Consider the following 22,808-nt stretch of genomic DNA (forward strand, 5'->3'; position numbering starts at 1 on the left):
TATTCAAATACTATTGACATTTAATTTATTGATTTTATTAATTTAAACTACCATGCCCCAGACTAGAGCAGCAAAGCAACGGGCACAAAGTGGCAGGAGTGCTGTGACTCTGGGGAGAACTGAGGGGGACAATTCTCCAACACATCACAGCCTAAAAAAATGTGCAACTTGTGAAATGTTTGCCGAACTCTCTGGAACGGAACATGATATTGCCATGGGGGATGTCTTTGTGTGTGCGCGATGTAAGGAAATCAGGCGACAACTCAGCGTTGTTATGGGCCTATATGAGAGTTTGAAGGACAGGGTGGATGCCCTCGAAAGATCTAAATTGAGGGGCCCATCAGGCTCTCAGCTGCCCACATCAACGCCAGAGCTTGCACTTGGTCATCACGCAACACAGCGGCAACCCCTAAGGCAGAATGCGCTGGTCCCACAGGAACTAGTAGTTGTTGGTGACTCTATTGTCAGGGAAACGGGGAACATCCTTTGTAAAAAGGATAGGTGGAACAGGACCAGGGTATGTCTGCCAGGGACAAAGGTTGATGACGTTGTAGAGCGAATATCATCTTTTAAGGGCACAAAAGGTGATATAGTTGTACACGTTGGCACTAATGATATTAAGAGTAGGAGACCGGCGGAATTACTCAACAAGTATAGGTCACTGTTGAAAAAAAGCCGTGAAATAGGGTTGAATTTGAAAGTGTCTGCAATTCTGCCCAGACACGATAGGAGGGAGTACATGATGAGAGCCTTGTCGATCAATTCGGCCCTGGAAAGATTGTGCAAGGCTCAAGGGGTAGAATTTTTTTCAGCCTGGACTGTACTTGTTAACAGGAGAGATTGCTTCTACAGGGATGGGGTACACTTAAATAGAAAGGGTGCAAGAATATTTGCTGATGCTATCGAGGCAGTGTTAGGTGGGTCGGAAAACTGCTAGTTTGGGGGGATACAAAGACTAATAGTTTAACATTAACCGCAGGCAGAGGTGAAGGTGATTCTTGCACAACTTCTATTAGAATAAGAAGTGACCTGGAGCGAGGGGTGTTGGGGGTTTCAGGGACGGATGGCAGTCATCATGGAATAGTTGGGTATATGGGATGTGTTAGGGTAACAAGGAATAGGCATAGGAGCATGTATGCTTGCATGTATACCAATGCTCGAAGTATAGTAAATAAATTTGATGAATTTGAAGTGTTGGTCAAGACATTAAAGGCGGAGATTGTTGGGATAGCAGAGACGTGGTGTCACAAAAATATAAGGAATGCAGAACTGGAATTTGGGGAGTACAATGTGTACAGAAAGGATAGACAGGACAGAAAGGGAGGGGGTGTTATGCTGTTAATTAAGAAAAACATAAAATCATAGGAAGTGCACCCAGTTAATATAGATGAACAGTGCTCTGTTGAGTCAGTTTGGTGTGAGATAAGCACTGCGAAAGGAAAAATAAGAGTAGGAGTGTGTTATAGGCCTAATGACTTGAATGAGTACAATGAACAATTGTACAGAGAAATAGAGTGGGCCAGTAAATCAGAATGTCTTATAATGGGGGATTTTAACTTCCCAGATATTGACTGGAACTTGTGGGTTGGTCACTCACACACTAGTCAGACTTTTGTGGATTTATTGGATGATTGTTTTCTGCAGCAGCATGTTCGAGAGGCAACCAGAGAAAGTAACACTCTTGATCTGGTTATCAGCAGTGATCATTCGTGTATTAAGAATTTGCAGATAAAGGAACCACTAGGTGGCAGTGATCACAGTGTGCTGAAGTGGGATTTACTCAAAGAGGTAACTACCGTCAGGGGTAAAGGAAAGGATTTTTGCTTCCGTAAAGGGGAGTACAGTGGTCTCAGACAGTTTTTAAATTCTGTACAGTGGGATCAACTGACGATGTTACAAACAGTAAATTCTAAGTGGGAAGCATTCAAAGAATTAATCGTGGAAGCTACTAGACTTTATATACCGATTAAGAAATATCGTTCAAGGTTTAGGCCTAAATGGTTATCAAATGAACTAATGAGACTCGTGACAGAGAAGAAAAATGCATGGGATGCATATAAATTATCAGGTGACGCAGAAGCCTGTGGCAGATATAAGCTAGTCTGTAATCAGGTCACAAAGGAGGTTCAGCAGGCGAAGGCGGATTACGAAAATCTTTGGCAAAAGATGCTAAGAAAAACAGCAAGGATTTCTTTACTTATATAAACTCTAAAAGGAAGGGGATGAATATGATTGGTCCACTTGACATCGATGGTTCGACTGTTGATGATCCTGCTCAGATAGCAAACAAACTGAATGAGTATTTTGCATCTACATTCACACGTGAGGAATTATTACAATTTGAAAATGGAAGAAGGTTATCAAATTGTAGCAGTGTGCTTAATGATTTTGTAATAACTGAGAGCAAAGTGGAGGAGAAATTGTTGAAGTTAAACATAAGAAAGGCACCTGGGGTGGATGGGATCTATCCAGTTATTTTAAAGGAGGCGGCAAAGCAACTAAGCAAACCCTTAGCCATAATTATGAGAGCATCCTTGGACTCAGGGGAGGTCCCCACGGACTGGAGATGTGCAAATGTATCCCCAATTCACAAAGGGGGATCGAAGGGTGACACGAGTAATTACAGACCAGTTAGTTTAACTTCTGTTCAAGGTAAAATAATGGAGTCACTGATTAAAGATGTATTGCAGGATCATCTAGACAAGACTGCAGCAATAATTCAAACACAGCATGGGTTTGTTAAGGGAAAGTCTTGTCTGACAAATTTGATTGGTTATTATGATGTGGTCACAAAGGAACTGGATGCAAAAAATAATTTTGATATCATATACTTGGATTTTAGGAAAGCTTTTGACACTGTTGCGCATGGAAGACTACTGTACAAATTGGAGCAGAATGGTATTAAGGGTAAGTTGCTACAATGGATAAAAGGATGGTTAAATGGGAGAAGACAGAGGGTGGTAATCAATAGGTGCTGCTCTTCGTGGACTAATGTTATTAGTGGAGTCCCACAGGGTTCGGTGTTGGGTCCACTGTTGTTTTGTGTATTTATCAATGATATTGATGAAGGTATATCAGGCTTAATGTCGAAGTTTGCAGATGACACAAAGGTTGGCAGGGTTGTTAATGACAGTAATGGCAGTGTGCTACTGCAACAGGATCTAGATAATTTGGGCAGATGGGCTAAGAAGTGGCAACTGAAGTTCAACCTTGACAAATGCAAAGTACTGCATATGGGTAGAAGTAACCCCAGAGAAACGTACCAACTGTGTGGTACTACACTTAAGGTGGTAGAAAATGAAAAAGACCTGGGAGTAATTGTGCAGTCAGATATGAAGTTTTCTGAGCAGTGCAGACAGGCTGCTAGGGCGGGTCATGGGGTTTTGTCAATGATATATAGGAATTTTGCTAGCAGGGAAAAGGAGGTGATTGTCCCTCTGTATAAGGCAATGGTCAGGCCACGCCTTGAGTACTGCGTACAGGTCTGGAGGCCTCATTTTAGGAAGGATGTAGATTTGCTTGAGCGTGTACAGAGAAGAGCAACACGATTGGTGAGGGGAATGAAGGGATTCTCTTACCAAGAGAGGCTTAAGTTCTGCAAATTGCAGTGGCTGGAGACTAGGCACCTGCGCGGTAATCTGATTGAGGTCTATAAGGCCTTGAATGGGTTGAGCACGCTGAATTCTGATGGGATCCTTCCACTTGTTCAGATTACCAACCTACGGGGACATAAGTTCAAATTAAGAAAGGACAGATGTAGAATAGATGTGCGGAAATTTGCCTTTAGCCAGCGGGTGGTTAATTGCTGGAACAAACTTCCATCTGTCGTTGTGGAAGTTGATAGGTTAAATAAATTTAAGGAGGAACTGGACAGGCATTTGGAGGGAATGGTGTGATTTTTTTTTTTTGGCTGATGCTGCATAAACTCCTACACTTGCTTTCTTGCATCATGTGCCAATACTACTACTACTACTATAGTCAATTTCTTTTCTGATCACGTTTGTGTGCTGTCTAGAGGAAAACTTCTGTGTATAGAGCCTTCTCTTGGGTAATTGAAACCAGGTGTTAGCAATCACCAAGTTCTCCTCTTGGCAAAATTGTATCAGCCAATCCTCTCTTTCATTCCTTGCTCCAAGACCAAATTCTCCTACAGTTTCACTAGATTTGCCTTTTCCAACCTTAGCATTCAGTTCAGGGGAGAGTGATTAATATATGCTACTTCAGTGTATGCTACTACTAGGCAGATGGTCTTAAAAATGGAAACTGAGGTTTAACGTTAATAAATGCAAAATGTTATACATTTGGGTAGCAATAATCCTTGAATAATATACCATTTGAACAGCATGAAACTCAAAGTAGTTAATAAGGAAAAAGTCCTATAGGAAATTGCACAGTCTGACATGAAGTTCTCTGAGCAGTGAAACAGGCTACTATAACAGCCCATGAGGTTCTGTTAATGACACACAAACACACACAAGAACTTTACCAGCATGGACAAAGAGGTGATTATCCCATTGTATAAAGCAATGTTAGGTCACATCCTGAACACAGCATACAGACTTAGAAACCTGATATAAGGGAGATTTAAATATAATGGAAAGAGTGCAGAGAAGAACGAAAAGATTGGGGAGGGGGAATAAACAGTACTCTCACCAAAAAAAAAGACTAATTCTGTACACTGCACACTCTGGAAACTAAGTATCTGCAAGGAATCCTGACTGAAATTTTTAAGACTTAAAATGGGTTAAGTAAACTAAATCATGACATCCTTACTCACTTAATCTTTCTTAAATAGTACACAAGGGTACTTAAATTTAAACTGGAAAAGGATGGTGGTATGATAAATGTACAGAAATTTTCCTTCAGCTAGAGAGCAACTACACTGCTAGACAAAATTAGTAAAACACAGGAAATGTGGTGTAACTCATGCAGCTTGTGATGGAGCTGGGCAAATTTTGGAATGATGGTGTACCACAGAATAACGATGAAATGGGAAGACAGCGAGAAACTTCAGACAGGTATAAGGAACATTTATAGGGGTTGTATAAGAATTACCAAAAAAGTCACATTACAGAAGTCAATACAAGATGCTCAAAAATATGGTCACATGATATCAGTACAGCTTATGATCCCCTCCAATGGCTAAACAGACCTGACAGCAGTGAACGTTGCTCGACATAAGGGAGCCTATAAGATTGTGTGCAAACCTTAGCTCATCAAGTGAACAAGGAGTTGGCTGTCGGAGTGCAATGCAATGCCCAAGGGTAATGCCACACATTTGATTGGATTTAAGTCTGGTGATTGTGCTGGCCACAGCAGTCATTGGGTATCTTCATTTTCAAGATATTTCTCCACCACTTAAGCTCTCTGTGCAGTTACTTTATTGTGAAAAGAAAATCTGGGCCAACCACACCAGCCCTCAAAAGTCACAAAAAGGTTCTAGAATCTGTTCTCAGTACTTCTGTGCAATCACAGTACCTCAACAAAAACAAAAACACACATAATAATGGCTGTAACCATTATTATATCCCACACGAGAACATAGCCTCCACCATAAGTGTCCCTTTCTCTGATGTTGGAGGGATGGTACTGCATTCCTCTTTGTTTCCAGATGAAATAATGTAGAATCTGTTTGTAGGCTAAAACAGAACTCATCAGAGAACAGAATAGAACCCAATTTGTCAAGGCCCCAAGTCACATATTCATGGCACCAGTTTCAACGACCTCTGTGATTGCTTGGGATTATTATTATTATTATTATTATTAGCCATATGGTGCAAGGAAGCCTGAGGCTTATGCTGCACCAGCCAAAAAAAAAATTCCCAAGTTACCCTGAGAAAGAGAAAGAGAGAGAGAGAGAGAGAGAGAAGTAGAAAGGCATCACCAAGAAAGAGAAGAATGATGATATCCAGCTCAGGACCCTGGGTTTGCCAAGCCCATACTCACCAGATGTGAGCCCCAGGGGTAAATTAATGGGACACAAACCACTGGCTTCCTTGTCTAGAGTCCACTTGAATTCAACGTTCTTAACACAATCTGGTTGGAAATGTTTTAACCTGTGGCCACAGCAACCTCAAGAGACAGTTGAATAAAGTTTTTATTTTTACAAAATGTTCACCTTCCATAAAATTTACTGAGGGGGAGAGACCCATCCATGGGTAGAAAACTCACTGCTGAAAGAGTAAATATAAAAAAAAGAAAGAAAAAAACATGATAAAATATAAAATAAAAATAAAATTTGTCTGTAAGACTTATTTGGAAAACTTATTTCCTGGATAATACCACTATTTTAATTTTAAATGAAAATGATTTACCTTATTGCTTATGGGAGTAGAACAATTCGATAAATACAATTCAGTGAGTTTATGATGAAGTGATTTCCTAAACAAAAAGAAAGTCAAAGTTTTATACATTAGTCATCATTATAAGGGCAGTTCAAAAAGTTTGTAGAATAACCATAAAGAAAAAGTTTTTATTTCTGTGTTTAATATAGTTCCTCCTCAATTAAAATATCTTTCTCAATACTCAAATCCTTTTGTACTTCAGTATTGAGAAAGATATAAAAAAAGTCTCAATCCTCTGCAGTCCTCAATCCTCTGCAGCAATTAGTAAGAGCTAAGGAGGGGTGCAAAAGAGGATTCCATGTTGGTGTGTTGTCCTAATCAGAAAGGACACAATAATGCTGCTATCTTGCCAGTTCACTTTACTAGCTTCAAATGGTCTCACTATTACTTGTGCATAACATTGATTGCGATTGTAGCTGCATGCTCAAAGTAGCCAATGTTCACCACTCCTTAAACAACCCAAAAAATAATGGACAATAGGGAACAGGCAATATGGAATTCCTTGGGTAGTGGTGTAGACATGTGTTTCCAGGCCACAGACTGAGGAGACCGTGGTCTGGACTCAGACGTTTGGACTCAGAATAAAAGTGGAACAGGCTGGAGCTAGAACCCAGCTATGGACTGTTGCTACACACATATCCTTCACAATTGCAGATACTTTTAATAGCACATAATTCAGATTTCTCCATTTTGAAATTTTCAACAGAAATTACAAAAATCGCAGCAACAAAAAAATTGTTAGTAGAGTGATATTATTATATAAAGATGCATCTATGTCTCACGCTAGCAAGATTCTTCTTAAAATCATATTGAACAGAATCTCAAGAAAACTTAAAGAAGAAATGCCAGAAAAGCAAGCAGGTTTCAGAAGGGGTAGAGGAACCAGAGATTAGATCTTAAGCCTATGACTGATTATTGAAAAATGCAAAGAATTCAATGTTCCAGTCGTTTTGTGTTTTATAGATTATGCAAAAGCATTTGATTGTGTTCAACATGAGAAACTATGGGAAACGATGACTATTATGGGTTTCCCAATCCACATAATTCAGCTGATTAAACTACTGTACCAGGAACAGGAAGGAACTGTGAGAAAGTTGGGAAACACCAACTTTTTCACAATAGGTAATGGTGTCAGGCAGGACTGTATTTTGTCACCTCACCTTTTTAATCTTTATGCTGAAGATATCATGCGTGAAGCTTTGGAAGATTTAGAGATTGGCATCAAAATTGGAGAACTGAAGATAAACAACCTTTGTTATGCAGATGATACTGTGATAATTTGTAATTCTAAGGATCATCTTAAAGAAACTCTGAGGAGAGTATGTGAAGCAAGTAAGAAAAAAGAATCATTTCTGAATGTGTGTAAAACTAAAATTATGATGATTGGTAAAAATCTCGGTTCCAGTAAAGTGGAGATTAATGGGCAAGATATCGAAGAAGTTGATGAATTTGATTACTTAGGGTCAAGAATAAATAAAAATAGTGACTGCTCAAACGATGTAAAGAGACGACAGGCAATTGCTAAAACGTTGGTTGCTGATCTGATAAAATTATGGAGAGATCATGATCTGCCCCTAAAGACGAAACTGAGAATCATTGATTCGTTAATTTTTCTAGTTGCCACTTATGGATGTGAAGGATGGAATCTGAAACGAGTCGACAGGAAGAAAATTGAGGCATTTGAAATGTGATGTTACAGGAGAATACTGCATATTTCTTACTTGGATCGAAGAACAAATGAGTGGGTATTGAATAAAATTGGCAGGCCTAAAATTCTTCTTCATAGCATCAACAAAAGAAAACAAGTTTTTTGGTCATATAGTAAGAAGGGGAAAACTTTCTGTTGAAGAATATAATGGAAGGAAAAACTGAGGGGAAGAGGTGCAGAGGAAGACCTGCAACTAGGTGGAAGGATGAGATCAGTGAACTTCTGGACATGATACTTTGCAATACTGCTCGTATAGCACACGATCGATGCAGTTGGAGGAATTTGTTGGTGGCCACAACAGCTCCTCAGGGAGCTATGTGACTGGAAGTAGAAGAAGAAGAAGTCTGAATGATACTTCCTATACATAAAATTTCAGGATTGTCCAAATAACACATCCAGGTAATTGTATAAAGTTCTCGAACCAACAAATTAATAAAAAAAAACTTTTCAAACAATTTTATGCACATGCTACTAGCTACATATTACTCTAAATTAAAAATTTTTATTTTTAATTTTTTACTTGCCAACTTACTCATATTACAAATGATTACAGCACAAACTCCAAGAACATAATAGTCAACTATGGGGCTATTATGTTCTTGGAGATTAAGAACGTGAGAGAAAAGTAGGGTTAGGGTTCCATCTAACAAGGTATTTCTGTATAAAATATATTTTAGTGTTAGAATATACTTTATACATAGTGAATTTATTTTTTCCAGGTTTATGCTGAGTAGAACACAGAGGTCATCTGACTGTAGAGTAAATTTGAACATTTGAAATTTTTATTTTTGATTTTTAATGATGTTATTAATATTAGTTATATAGTGCAAGGAACACAAGCTTTTGCTGTATTAGCAAAAAAAAAAAAAAAAAAAAAAAAAAAAAACGAAGTAAACAGTGTATAAGAAAATTACAGATTATGTGCTTCCCTCCTCAGAAAAAACTATCCAGTGTAACCAACTGTAATTATCCAGTTGACTTTAAATTTTTTCAAACTCTCGTTCTCAACTACCAGCGGAGGCAACTTTTCCCAATAATCAACAACTTCCTGGAAAAAAGAAAACTTGCTACAATCTAGTTTAAACCTTTTCCTCTCTTAATTTGAATTTACAGCCCTAGTTCTGGAATTCTTTATAACAGTGAAAATACTGCCTTCAATCATTTTGCTAACCTCTATCAGAGCCTTATAAAAACTCAATCAAGTCCTCCTCTAAGGTGCCTGGATGACGTTCTCTATATCTCACATATTCAGTCCTTCTCTCATAGGAAGTGGCCCTTCTGCCAATCTCACCACGATTTGCCTGTCCTTCAACTCGTCCAAGAAGCTCAATGTCTTTTTTACAGATGGGGTCTCCATAATTGGACATAGTATTCCAAATGGGGTCTTACAATTGCCTTACACAGTGGGATTATAACCTCCCCAAACTGACCCAAAGGCTTAACAAATAAAGGTTGGCTGTATCCATTAAAAATTAGTTTAATTAAATTCAAACCACAATTTTGTAACCTGCAGTATAAAATTAAAGAATATTATATAAACTTTGCATCTCCACCCTGCATAAATTTAAATAACATGATTTTGGCAAGCTGATGCATGCACGCACGCACGTGCACACACACACACACGCGCGCACACACACACGTAAAAATTATAGCATAACCATAGCATAAACCGGTGCAAGTGAAATATATAATAAATGAATAATATTCATTATTTACAAACAACTAAGAAACAATTATAAAATTAACAGTTTTTCACTCTTTGATTCTAAAAGTTCATAATGAAATACTCAGTCCACTGAAGAAAGTTCATTAGAATAATGCACTGCTTTTTTTTCAACTCTACGAAATGCAAATTCAGCATGATCTAATCTAAAAATTTAGCAATATTAAAGCACAAACACTACATTTTGAAGACTGGTCTGAGGGAGACTGATTTAGTATTAGTATGGTGCAAAAAAGCCCTGTCCTTTTACTACACTAGTCAAAAAAAATAAATCAATTAATTAAATTAAACAACCTATTTCACTCCCTCCTCACATAGGTTCAGTTCTGAATTTCCCCAAGCTGTCAGCCTCAACTACCAATGGAGAAAACTTATTCCAATAAATAACAATTTGCTGACTACATGAAAACTAATAAATTAGCATTCGCAAAGGCACATGATGCAAGAAAGCAAGCTTATATAGTATCAGACAAAAAATAAAAAAATTTCACCTTATTTCACCCATCCACTCACTCCAAATGTTTGTCAAGTTCTGCCTTGAATCTATTTAAGCTATTAACTTCTACGACAGATGGAAATTTGTTCCAGCAATCAACGACCCGCTGGTTAAAGGCAAACTTCCGCACATCTATCCTACAACCGACTTTCCTCAATTTGAATTTATGCCCTCTCAGGCGATTATTCTGAGCAAGAGGAAGAAACCTATCCGCATTGAACATGCTCAAACATTTAAGGCTTTAAACACCTCAATCAGATCACCTCGCAGGTGCCTAGTCTCCAGACACTGTAATTTGCAAAACTTAAGCCTTTCTTCATAAGAGCTACCCTTTGTTCAATTTACTAACCTTGTTGCCCTTCTCTGTACTCATTCCAACAGCTCTACATCCTTCTTAAAATGAGGCCTGTTAACAGGAGAGACTGCTTCTACAGGGATGGGATACACTTAAATATGCAGTACTCAAGGTGTGGCCTGACCACTGCCTTATACAAGGGGATAATCACCTCCTTATCTCTTCTAGAAAAATTCCTGTTTATCATTGAGCCCTGTTTATCCTGTTTATCATTGCAGATGGTCTTGCAGACCATCTGCACTGCTCAGAAAATTTCATATCTGCCTGCACAATTACCCCCAGGTCCTTTTCAATCTCTACCTCTTTCAGTGTGGTACCACAGAGTTGATACGTTACTCTGGGATTACGGCTTCCCATATGTAGTACTTTACATTTGTCAATATTAAACTTCATTTGCCACCTCTCAGCCCATCTGTTCAACTTTTCAAGATTCTGTTGCAGCAGTGTACTGTCATTAGTGTCATTAAAAACCCTGCCAACTTTCATATTGTCTGCAAATTTGGACATTAAACCTGCATCATCAATATCATTTATAAATACAGAAAACAAACATCAATATCATTTATAAATACTTCAACAATGGACCCAACACTGAACCCTGAGGGACTCCACTAATAACATTAGTCCACGAAGAGCAGTGTCCATTGATTACCACTCTCTGTCTTCTCCCACTCAATCATACCTTTATTCATAGCAGCAATTTGCCTCCAGTGCCACACTGCTCCAATTTGTGCAGCAGTCTTCCATGTGCAACAGTATCAAAGTGAAAGCGTCTCATCAGTGGCAAAACATTATAAAATCAGTGAGTCAGCGGTATGATCAATCGAGAAATCGGAAGAAAAAATCCGCTGTAGTGTCCGTGAAAATACTCTAATTGCTTCAAAAATTTTCTCTGTAACTCATGATGTTAAATTAGAAAAAATGGAAAAGGCTTTAAATCTGTGGATAGAAGACCGAACTCAAAATAAAATTCCGTTAAGTTCACTCATCATTCGGGAAAAGGCAAAACACCTTTATCAATGCTTTAGTGAAACTGGTGATAGCACTGGTGGGATGTTTTTTAGCTAGCAAAGGCTGGTTTGAAAGATTTAAAAATTGATATGGCCTTCATAATGTGAAATTTTTAGGCGAGTCTGCATCAGTAGATTTGGTGGCTGCAGAAAGTTTCCTGACTGAACTAAAAAAATTAATTACGGACAAAGGATATGTTCCCAAACAGATGTTCAATGCAGACGAAACTGGGTTGTTTTGGAAGAGAATGCCAGCCAGAATGCAAAATGAAAAATCTGCTCCTGGATCCAAAGCTTCCACAGATAGGCTTACTCTTTTGTTTTGTGCAATGCAAAAGCTAGTGCACACATGATCACACCGATGCTTGCGTATAAATCGCAGAATCCATGTTCTTTGAAGGAAAAGAATAAAGATCATCTTCCAGTTTATTGGAAATCCAATAAAAAAGCCTGGGTAACAACTACACTTTTTAGAGAGTGGTTTAATGATAGCTTTGTGCGAGAGGTGTAAAGTTACTTAGCTTCAAAATCTTTGCCTTTCAAAGTTCTGCTTCTTATTGATAACGCACCAGGACATCCAAGCAGTCTAGAATTTGACCACCCAAACATTGAAATTGTGTTTTTGCTACCCAATACCACATCACTTTTACAATCGCTAGACCAAGGTGTGATTTCTGTATTTAAGTCCTACTATGTTAGGAGAACTTTTAATGGCTTAATTGAAAAAATGGAAAGGGAGTCAGACTTAACTGTAAGTCAAAGTTGGAAAAATTATAACATTGCAGATTGCCTGATCAACATCAAGGCATCAGTTGATGAGATAAGTGCATTGACAATTAATGCGTGTTGGCAAAAATTGTGGCCAGAAGTGATTGTTGCGAAAACAATCCCTAATGTCAATGAAGTGGTTGCCGATATTGTAGAAATCGCACAGGGAATAGAAGGTGGGAGCTTTGAAAACATCGATGCAACAGACATTCAGGAACTTATTGAGACTCATGCAGATGAACTTACAATAGAAGAGTTGGATGAATTAGTAACAAGGTCAAATGAAAACCAAAATGATCCTGAGGAGGATGATCTCAACGTTGTTAGACCAGAATTAAATAGCAAATCATTAAAGGAAATCTTTAGCCTCTCCATACAACTTTCAGAAAAGATGGTGGAAATGGATCCTAATTTGGAAAGAAACATCAAGTTTAAATGAGATCTAGAACAATTACCCTTGCCTTACAGGGAAATTCAAAAGGAACTCAATAAAAAAAATTAAGAAACAAACTTCGATTACGAGTTATTTTTCGACCGGCAATCCATGTTCTTGATATGGTTTTGAAAGATTTGTTTAAAATTTCTAATAAATATTACATTTAATATCAAATTGTTTCTTATTTTCATTTCGATGCCTTATGCTTGTATTTCACTATGTACTGTCTATGTACATAGTCATATTATGTAGATAAATACATATAATACATACACAGACAAAATTTTAGACTAGTTTTTGTTATATATTTCATACTTTGGAACGGAATCATTTTATTACTATGGGTGCCATAACTCAGTATTCGCGGCATTTCTCAGGAACATAACCCCCGCGAATAGCAGGGGTTTACTGTATTTGTATGAAGAAAGTGTGAAGAAGCTTTTGTGCTTAATACTATTGAATCTATGGTATACACGAGAAATGAACTCAAAGAAATGGATACAAAATGTAGCGATATATATGGTAGGATGAAGTGACCAAGTACGATATGAAAAAGAGACATATAGTTGGCAAAATAAGACTACATTGCAGTGTTTTTCACAATTTCAGTGTCTTCGTTAGAGGTCATCTACAGAAATTATGATGTGAAAAAGATGATGTGAAATTATGATGAGAAATTATGTGAAATTATAAAGAAATTATGATAAGAAAAAATGTCGGAAACAGAAGCAAGAACATTGCCGTCTTTCTCATAATTTCTGTGGATGACCTCTGATGAAGACACTGAAATTGTGAAACATGAATTCACAATTAGATCTTGCTGCTTCAACAGCGAGACTGAATTCCATGCAATAGATGACAAACTTTGTCCTGCTTTGTACTTCTTAATTAATCATCTTCATTTCTAAATTAATTTTGTTTCATTTCCTAGCACTGCTAGCACTTCCACTTTCCGTTGATCTCTTTCCCTACACCATTGTAATAAGTAAATAGGAATGAAGAGAAGATTCTGAAAATTTATGTTTTGATGTTAAAAACGTCTTTACCAGCGTTATTTTGAAAAAAGCATTACGTTACCTAGAAATCATTATATAAAATCGTCACGAAACCCGATGTGCATGCATTGTACTTGATGTAAAAAACATCTTTTCTTGGGCGCATGCATTGTACTTGTTGTGTTCAGTGACGCAACAAGTTCAGTGATGCAACGAGTACAACACATGCGCCCAAGAAAACTCATTGTACACAAGTGCAGCGACGCAACAAGTACAAATGAGTAGTGATGCGCTACTTTATACCATTATATCAGCATAATGATTAATACACGAGTGACTGTGCCAAAATCTACAGCCTAGCGTTCGAAGGAATATCGTGAAAGAAAGAAAGGGAAATTGCACAGAAATGTGAATCCAGATGAAATTTAACAACAGTGTTTCGCTGTGCTGGAACTTCTGAAACTGCTCACAAGAAAACTCAAGCTCAAAATATGAAGGAATATCGTGAAAAAAAGTAAAGGAATTGGACAGAAATGTGAATCCAGATGAAATTCAACAAGAGTGTTTCGTTATGCCTGGGGCTTCTCAAACTGCACATAAAAAACTCGAGCTGAAATAACGAACAAATATTGCAAATGGAAGAAAAGGAAATTAGAAATTCAAACTATTCCGAATCATAATGAAATTCAACCACAGAGTTCTACTATTCCTGATACTTATCAGGAATCTAAAACTCCAGCAGAACGAATGAAGGAATATCATGCACGAAAAAAAAATAAAAAAAATTAGAAATGGCTAATAATGAGATTACTGATTACATCCCTATAGTGTCCACAGGAGCGGACAGTGAGTTTGAAAAACTAGTGTACGAAAACCCATTTGAACTTAGTTGTAATGTTTGTGATTGTTTAAGGTTTCAATTAGATTTGAAACCATTTCCAACAACTTCATATGAATTACTTCAAAATGAAGTTCATTTAAAAGAAGGGAGTACTTTCATGATGTGTAATACATGTCATACTTCATTAAAAGAGGGATAGATACCAACTAAGGTCACATCAAATGGATTTATATATCCAACATATCCTTCTGATTTTCCTCCATTGGAAGTTGTAACTGAGCGTTTGATATCACCACGATTATCCATTATGCAAATTTGTCATTTACGTTATGAACATGGACAATATGGGATCATTGGACAAGTAATAAATATATCAGTTAATGTAAATATGATAGTTCCTCAACTACCTAGAGAATTAGATGACAATTATGCCATTAATATACATATAAAACAAAGACTCAAACATAAATCATCATATCTATAAGGATGTGTGTGCAGAAGAAAATATTGAAAATATGGTTACAGTATTTGATAAATTCACCTTTGTAAATATTCTACGCCATAAAAGTGAGTGACAATTTCTTGGGGACAAATGATGATAGCGAACAAGAACATTCAGATGAAATTGCGGAACCTGTCAACAATGATGATGAACTATTGTTAATTCAACAACAAACATTATTATTATGGTCTGAAGATAAATATTTATGTATAGCACTGGGTCAGAAATCATCTCAAACAAGTTTCATATTTGATATACATGCAGAAGAACTTTCTTTTCCAGCTATATATTTGGGACATGCACGAAAATTTAAAAATGGATTGAAAATTACTCCCTTTATGATGGAATCGAGTGAAATTCGTAGATCTGATCGTCGTGGAATAACTCCCCAACATTTGCCATGTATGGCAATGAAAATTATGTGAATGCATACAGCAGAAAATTTACAAATTGCATTTAAATCAGTAGGAATAATAGCTACTCATTCTATATTGGAATCGAAAGAATTTATAAACAAGTCATTAGAGTCTAACTTGGCATTTCTAAAATCAATTCCCAATTCAGCATATTATTGGAGTCAACGTAAACAAGATGTGTTTGCCATGATTCGTCAATTAGAAAAACCTACAATGTTCTTGATGTTGAGTGCATGTGAACCAACATGGCCTATATTACTATTTATGTTATACAAATTCAGATATAAACGAGAAATTACAACTAACAAAGTTGTAATTACCTTACATGGAAAGAGTTACATTAATAAATGAAGACCCCGCAAAGTGTGTCATACACTTTAATAAAATTGTTGAGAGTACACTCAAAATTTTAAAATCGAAAACCTATAGTCCTTTTAGGAAATATTATGTTGTGAATTTCTTTAAACACATTGAATTTCAACATCGAGGAAGTCTACATGCACATATATTATTATGGATGAACAATGCACTCTCTGCACCATTAGAAGAAAAAGAAGGTGGGATGGAAGAAGCAATCCAAATGATAGATGCATTATGTTCTATAGAGAAAACTTCAGATTATTCAAATTTACAGCAACATAAACATACTTTTACCTGTTATAAAAATAATAATGCAAACCAACACGAATGTTGATTTGAAGCACCTTTTTGGCCAATGTCACAAACTAGTATATTGATACTGATGGCCACAGATGACAATCGAAGATCAGCTTATCGTAAAACACACAACTCATTAGAATTGGATAATCATGTTAATTTCGAAGTATTCCTTAAATCAAATCAATGCCAATCAGAAGAAGAGTATCTAAATATTTTGAGGGCTGGTATCAAACGACAAAGTGTATTTCTTAAATGCAAGATAGAAGAAAAATTTATGAATAATTACAATCCTTGGATTTTAGGAGTGCTCAAGTCTAATTCGGATTTACAATTTATCATAGAAGAATATTCATGCGCAGCATATGTGGCGCCTCCATAGCCTGGTGGGCAGGAGCAGTGCATAGCACACGCTTCTTGATTAGAACGGGGTTTGAGCCCGTGACCACCAAATATGGAGGATGCGGAAAGGTCAGGGAATGCCCACTGCATATCCCCGGAGCAATGTAGTGTTGCTAATGCTCTTAAAACCAAATGACAGCAGCAGCAGCAGCATATGCAGTTGAATATGTGAATAAAACTAACAGAGGAATAAGCAACCTGCAACAGAAAATTATAGAGCTACAAGAAGAATATCCTGATATGGATATAACTGATCTAACAGAAGCATTAAATGTAGATGTATTGAATTCTGTGGAGATGAGTTCACAAGAGGCAGCTTGGTATTTATTACGATACCCAATGTCCGTGTCTTCAAGATCGATTGAATACGTGCCAACGGTATGGCGACATGAGCATCAGAAATTACATAAATCAACAGCTGAATTGAATGAACAACAAGTTTATAGTGAGTCTTTGGATATATGGAAAGATATTTTTGATAAATATGAAAAACGGGGCAAAACATTAAAAGATATAACTCTTGCACAATTTACTGCTCATTATCGAAAAGAAATGGGGGATGGGTAAAAAGACAATTTCTTAAAATAATTAGGTATCGGAATTATAATACAACGTGTCTTCATGAACATATACGCGAAATGGTAACTTTACACATTCCATTTATCAATGAGGAGAATGAAATTTTGAATGAAAATAAATATTTTGAACTTTATGAAACCAACAAAGAGATAATTACCTTGAGAAGAAAAGAGTTTGAGTTTGAATCTGATATTGATATTGAAAACACGCTAGCAATTTGTAGGCAACTTTGTATCGAACTTGATAAGAATGATGAAAATGGACTGGAGGTTGGGAAAAAAATGAAGAATTTCTTAAATCAAAAGAAATTGATGATGATTTCGTTACCGACAAGGAAACTATTGATGAGGAGATGGGAATGGCGATGATGGATAAATTATCATCTGTCATTAGGAAGCGAGAGAATGTCTTACCATCTGAAGAATATTGTCGTTTGATGAGTAATACTAATAAAGAACAATGCGCATTATTACTTGATGCTATCGTCAAATTGATATTCAGATACATGAACTGATACAAGTGTTTCTCACTGGACCTGCTGGCTGTGGAAAGATATTTACTCTTAAATTATTGATGGAAACGTATAATCGCTTTTGTAATGCATTACATATTCACAACGCATATGTTACTTGTGCCTCCATTCTTGTAACACTGCTGTGGCAATCGATGGTACAACAGTGCATTCTGCTTTCCGTATATGTCTGTCAAATAACTTCAACTTACTAATGAAATTCATCAACAATATAGTTTAACTGCATTTCATCATGCACATACTATTATAATCAATGAAGTTAGTATGATTAGTGCAGAACAATTATCGATTATAGAAATGCCTTTAAAGCAGATAACTGGTGTTCATGAAATACCATTTGGAGGTATGAAAATATATACTTCATTGGAGATTTATAGCAATTGCCTCCAGTGCATGCTACACCTATATATAAACACCTGAAAAACTCAATGATTGCTCCAGAATTATGGCATTCACTACAGTTTCATGAATTAGTACAAGTTGTTCAACAGTCCGATAGTACATTTTCTAAAATTCCTGCAAAAATAGGCAACGGAGAAGCGTTATTACCAGATGAACTTAAAATCACAGAATCGAGATTTGTTACCAAAGAAGATGCTACAAATTTAAGTCCACAAGGGATTCGACTATTTTTAAGAAACAGTGATTTAAATGCCTATAATACAAATGCTTTAGTTGCTGGATATCATTTTGATACCAAGGATATCATTTTGAAGTACAATTAGCAAGTATGTGAAATAAAATTCATATTATATCAGTGGCCGAAACTGCAGGACTTCCATACATTCTACCATTATTGAAAGGAAAACTGTACATGATTACTATAAATATAGATGTGGTTGACGGATTAGTAAACAGTGCAATCGGTACTTTAGTATATTTCAAATGTGAGGGTAATGAAACTGTTAAACGAGTATGGATGAAATTTCCTGATTCAGAAATAGGACATAACCTTCAATCTCATCATAAACAATATGTGAAAGATAAACATTTACCTAGTCAATCCGTTAGAAAAAGATCAACCTGTTAGAAAAAGATCAACTACGATTCCATTCAAGAAAAATAGGAAATTAACATGTAGACATACACAATTTCCTTTAGTGTGTGCTTGTGCTTTGACTATACATAAATCTCAAGGAGGGACCTTCGACAAAGCTGTATATAATTATGAGAAAGATCATCAACAGCAACTTGTATATGTGGCAATATCTCGAGTGACCTCATTGCAAGGTTTATATATTACAAATCCCCATGACAATTTCACATTTCACTGCGGCAAGGCTACTAGTAATATAGAAATTTTTATCGCCAATGAATATACAAAGTTTACAGGCCCATGTTCAAGTTATTGGAACGGACACAATCTTACAGCAATCCAAAATATTGATATTAAGTGAAACATAGTTGGATAATGATGAACATATATTACTTAAACCATTCCAATGTGTGACTCAATTTAAAAGGTTGGATGTTCATAGTGGCGGTGCTGCAACTATCATCAATACACCCCATATTTTTGCACAACATAAAGCAGTAATGCAACAGCAGTGTAAGATGAAATTGGAGACATTTGTGGATCTTTGTGCAAATTCAATAGTGAATCTATTTTCATCGTTGTCATATACATCACTCCAGGGATGTCGTTAGATATAATTAAAAAATTTATAAACAAGAATTTGATGCCGTATTCCATTGAAGGTGCAAAATTATTGGAAGAGCTGCTGGATTGTATACCTATAGTTCTCCCTGGTGATTTCAATCTAGAATTAAATTCTAAGGCTGAAAAAAAGTTTTGTAAATTTAAGAAAGATGTCTTCAATTTAGATATTAAGTGAAATACTTTAATAAATACTACGTGTAACGGAACAACAATCAATGGAGTATTCACTCGGGAATTAAAATCATTTGAGTGTCAAAATTATATATCTTATTTCAGTTACCATACACCAACAATTTAAGTGTTATTATAATATATTTTATATAAATTATTTCATTATACACTAGTACAATGAAAAATTCCATTCATTGTATTTCATTGTGCTGAAATTATTTTTTCGATAAAAATAATGCAGCAATACTTTTTTTATTTATTTTACTATACCAGTTTCATAGTGAATTCCTACAGTAAAGACGTTTTTAACAGCTGCCACTGTGACATTATCAGTGACACTATCAGTCTCAGAGTAGAGCGGCGGCAACTCATTATGTACCTGGTATGTGATTTCGTTCTTTTTTTATATGATTGAAGATTTCAGTGAAAGGGCACTCATAATATCATAATGTAAAAACCCACCAAATTCCAGTTATTGGTATTATCGCAAATGCAATAAGATCGAGTTTACTACCCGTTTATAATGGATTGCACTAACAGAAAAGCCCAATAAACTGTAAAGTGCAAATTGTTTTTATTGTTTTATGGTAGTGACCTCCAGAAATGTATTTTCGAAAAATATCATAAAGGTGTTCAAAATTTATTCTTATAACAAAATATGAAAGTGTGGTGTCATTTCCATTATAAAAATGACCTTTTAGAGAGATAAATAGCTTAGTTATATAGCTAGAATTTCAACTTTCGAGGTCTTGGAAAGAATCATCAAAAAAAAAAATAATAATAATAATTTTTTTAAGTTTGCACCGGCTGACAAAAACTTACGTAAAGTTGAATTTCTGTAAGTCGGGTATTATGTAAGCCGGAGAGCGGCTGTATATATATACATATATATGCACCAATGAGCCAAAAGATTATGACCAGCCAGTCGTTATGCAAATCAAAGCAACTGCAGGTGAACTGCAGCGATTGCACTGGTCGGGACATGGTATAAAAAACACCTGATACTGAGCTCCGTTAATCAGTGTTACTCTTTTTCTTCAGATGGGAAAGGCAGCGAACTTAAGTGAGTTTGACAAAGGCCAAACAGTAATGGCCAGACGACTGGATCAGAGCATATCCGAAACGGCATGGCTGGTGGGATGCACACGGTCAGCTGTGGATAGTACCTATCGAAAGTGATCTGAGGAAGGGAAACCCACAAACTGCTGGCGAGGTGTTGGACGACCACGGCTCATCGATACTCGAGGTGAGCAAAGGCTCTCCCAGATGGTACATGGCAACAGAAGGGCGACTGTGGTGCAAGTCACCAGTAATTGGAATGCTGGTGATGGGAGTAATGTGTAACAACACACAGTACATTGAACCCTGCTGAAAATGGGGCTGTATACCTCCAGGCCACTCCGAGTGCCCAAGCTAAGCAGGGTTCACCAGTGATAGTGCCTACAATGGGCATGCGAGCATCGAAACTGGACCTTGAGCGATTGGAAGAAGGTCATCTGATCTGATGAATCACATTTCCTGTTGCACCATGTGGATGGCCGGGAAAGTGTGCATAGTTTACCTGGGGAAGTGATGGCACACCTGGATGTTTGTTTGTTTGTTTGTTATTTGGTTTTTAGGAGCATTAACAACTAAGGCCATATTGCTGCGGGATATGCGGTGGTCATTCCCTGACCTTTCCGCATCCTCCGTATTTGGTGGTGATGGGCTTGAACGCCGGTCTAATCAAGAAGCGTATGCTACACACTGCTGCTCCTTCCCACCTGGCTACAGAGGCACGTGCCTGGATGTACCATGGGACGAAAACAAGCCAGTGGCAGCGGTCATTCTTTGGGCAATGTTCTGCTGGGATACCCTGGGTCCAGTCATCCATGTGCCAGGCACTCTGACATCTACCACCTACCTAAACATCATTGCTGACCAAATATACCCTTTTATGGCAACGGTCTTCCCCTCTGGTGGTGCCCTCTTTCAGCAGGATAATGTGCCATGCCACACCACCTGGATTGTTCAAGACCGGTTCACAGAACATGAGGAAGACTTCCAGGTATTGCTCTGACCTCCAAATTCCCCAGACATCGATCCCATCGAGCATCTGTGGTTTGTGTTGGAACAGCAACTCTGATCTGCAGCATCTCAACCACGGACCTTACAGGAGTTAAAGGACCTGCTGGTTACGTGTTGGTACCAGATACCACAAGACACATTTAGAAATCTTATAGCATCCATGACTCACCGGGTATGAGCTGTTTGGGCTGCACGTGGAGGACCAACATCATATTAGGTAGGTAGGCAATGTTTTGGTTCATCAGTGTGTGTGTGTGTGTGTGTGTGTGTGTGTGTGTGTGTGTCTAAAGGGTGATTCACTACCAGTGTGACAAACTTGCAGGAGGTGTAGGGGGCACAAAGACGAATCGGAATCACATAGCATTGCAGGGTCCGAAATGCCTTCGTCATGTGGTAGAGGACGTTGAACGGGAGGTCGCGTGAACAGCGATCCCGCTGGAAGTCAGCATTTGCGAACCGGTTCCCGAGGCAGTAGGATGGACGAGTATTCAAACATTGAACTGGCCGACATGCACCTCGCATATGGAGCTGCAGACTGTAGCAGGCGCGCCACTCTGTGCTTGTACCAGGAACATTTCCCGCACAGGCGTGCTCCTCATCATACGATTTTCGCACGTGTGCACAGAAGGTTACGTGAGACTGGTTGTTTCACGAGAGGTACCATGAATCGAGAGTGAAAGACGAGGACGCCAGACAATGAGGAAAATGTCCTACGTCTTGCAGAAGGCATTCCGAGTAAGAGTACTCGAGCAATAGGCCAACGATTGGGTATTTTCCAATCCACTGTATGGAGGATACTGTCAACAAACCAAATGAGTTCATACCGTCTGCAACGCATCCAATCATTGGAGTCTGCGGATTATCCACTCCGGAGGACTTTTGCTACTTGGTTTCTTCAACAGAAACGGTTCGCAAATGCTGACTTCCAGCGGGATCGCTGTTCACGCGACCTCCCGTTCAACGTCCTCTACCACATGACGAAGGCATTTCGGACCCTGCAATGCTATGTGATTCCGATTCGTCTTTGTGCCCCCTACACCTCCTGCAAGTTTGTCGCACTAGTAGTGAATCACCCTGTATATATGTGTGTGTGTGTGTGTGTGTGTGTGTGTGTGTGTGTGTGTGTGTGTGTGTGTGTGTGTG

General features: G+C 37.6%; 1 protein-coding gene across 2 annotated transcripts in view; it reads right to left on the bottom strand.

The window, feature by feature from the left end:
• Positions 1-22,808, bottom strand: part of Spt20 (transcription factor Spt20 homolog) — a 357,561-nt gene that overhangs the window by 279,222 nt on the left and 55,531 nt on the right. For both annotated transcript variants that reach the window (XM_090388213.1, XM_090388212.1), the window contains exon 4: positions 6,315-6,381. In XM_090388213.1, the coding sequence (XP_090244339.1) occupies positions 6,315-6,381 (67 nt within the window). The remainder of the gene's footprint in view (positions 1-6,314; positions 6,382-22,808) is intronic.

The sequence above is a fragment of the Mastigoproctus giganteus genome, chromosome 2 (assembly GCF_048544385.1).
Source record: "Mastigoproctus giganteus isolate SK-2022 chromosome 2, ASM4854438v1, whole genome shotgun sequence".
NCBI lineage: Eukaryota > Metazoa > Arthropoda > Arachnida > Uropygi > Thelyphonidae > Mastigoproctus > Mastigoproctus giganteus.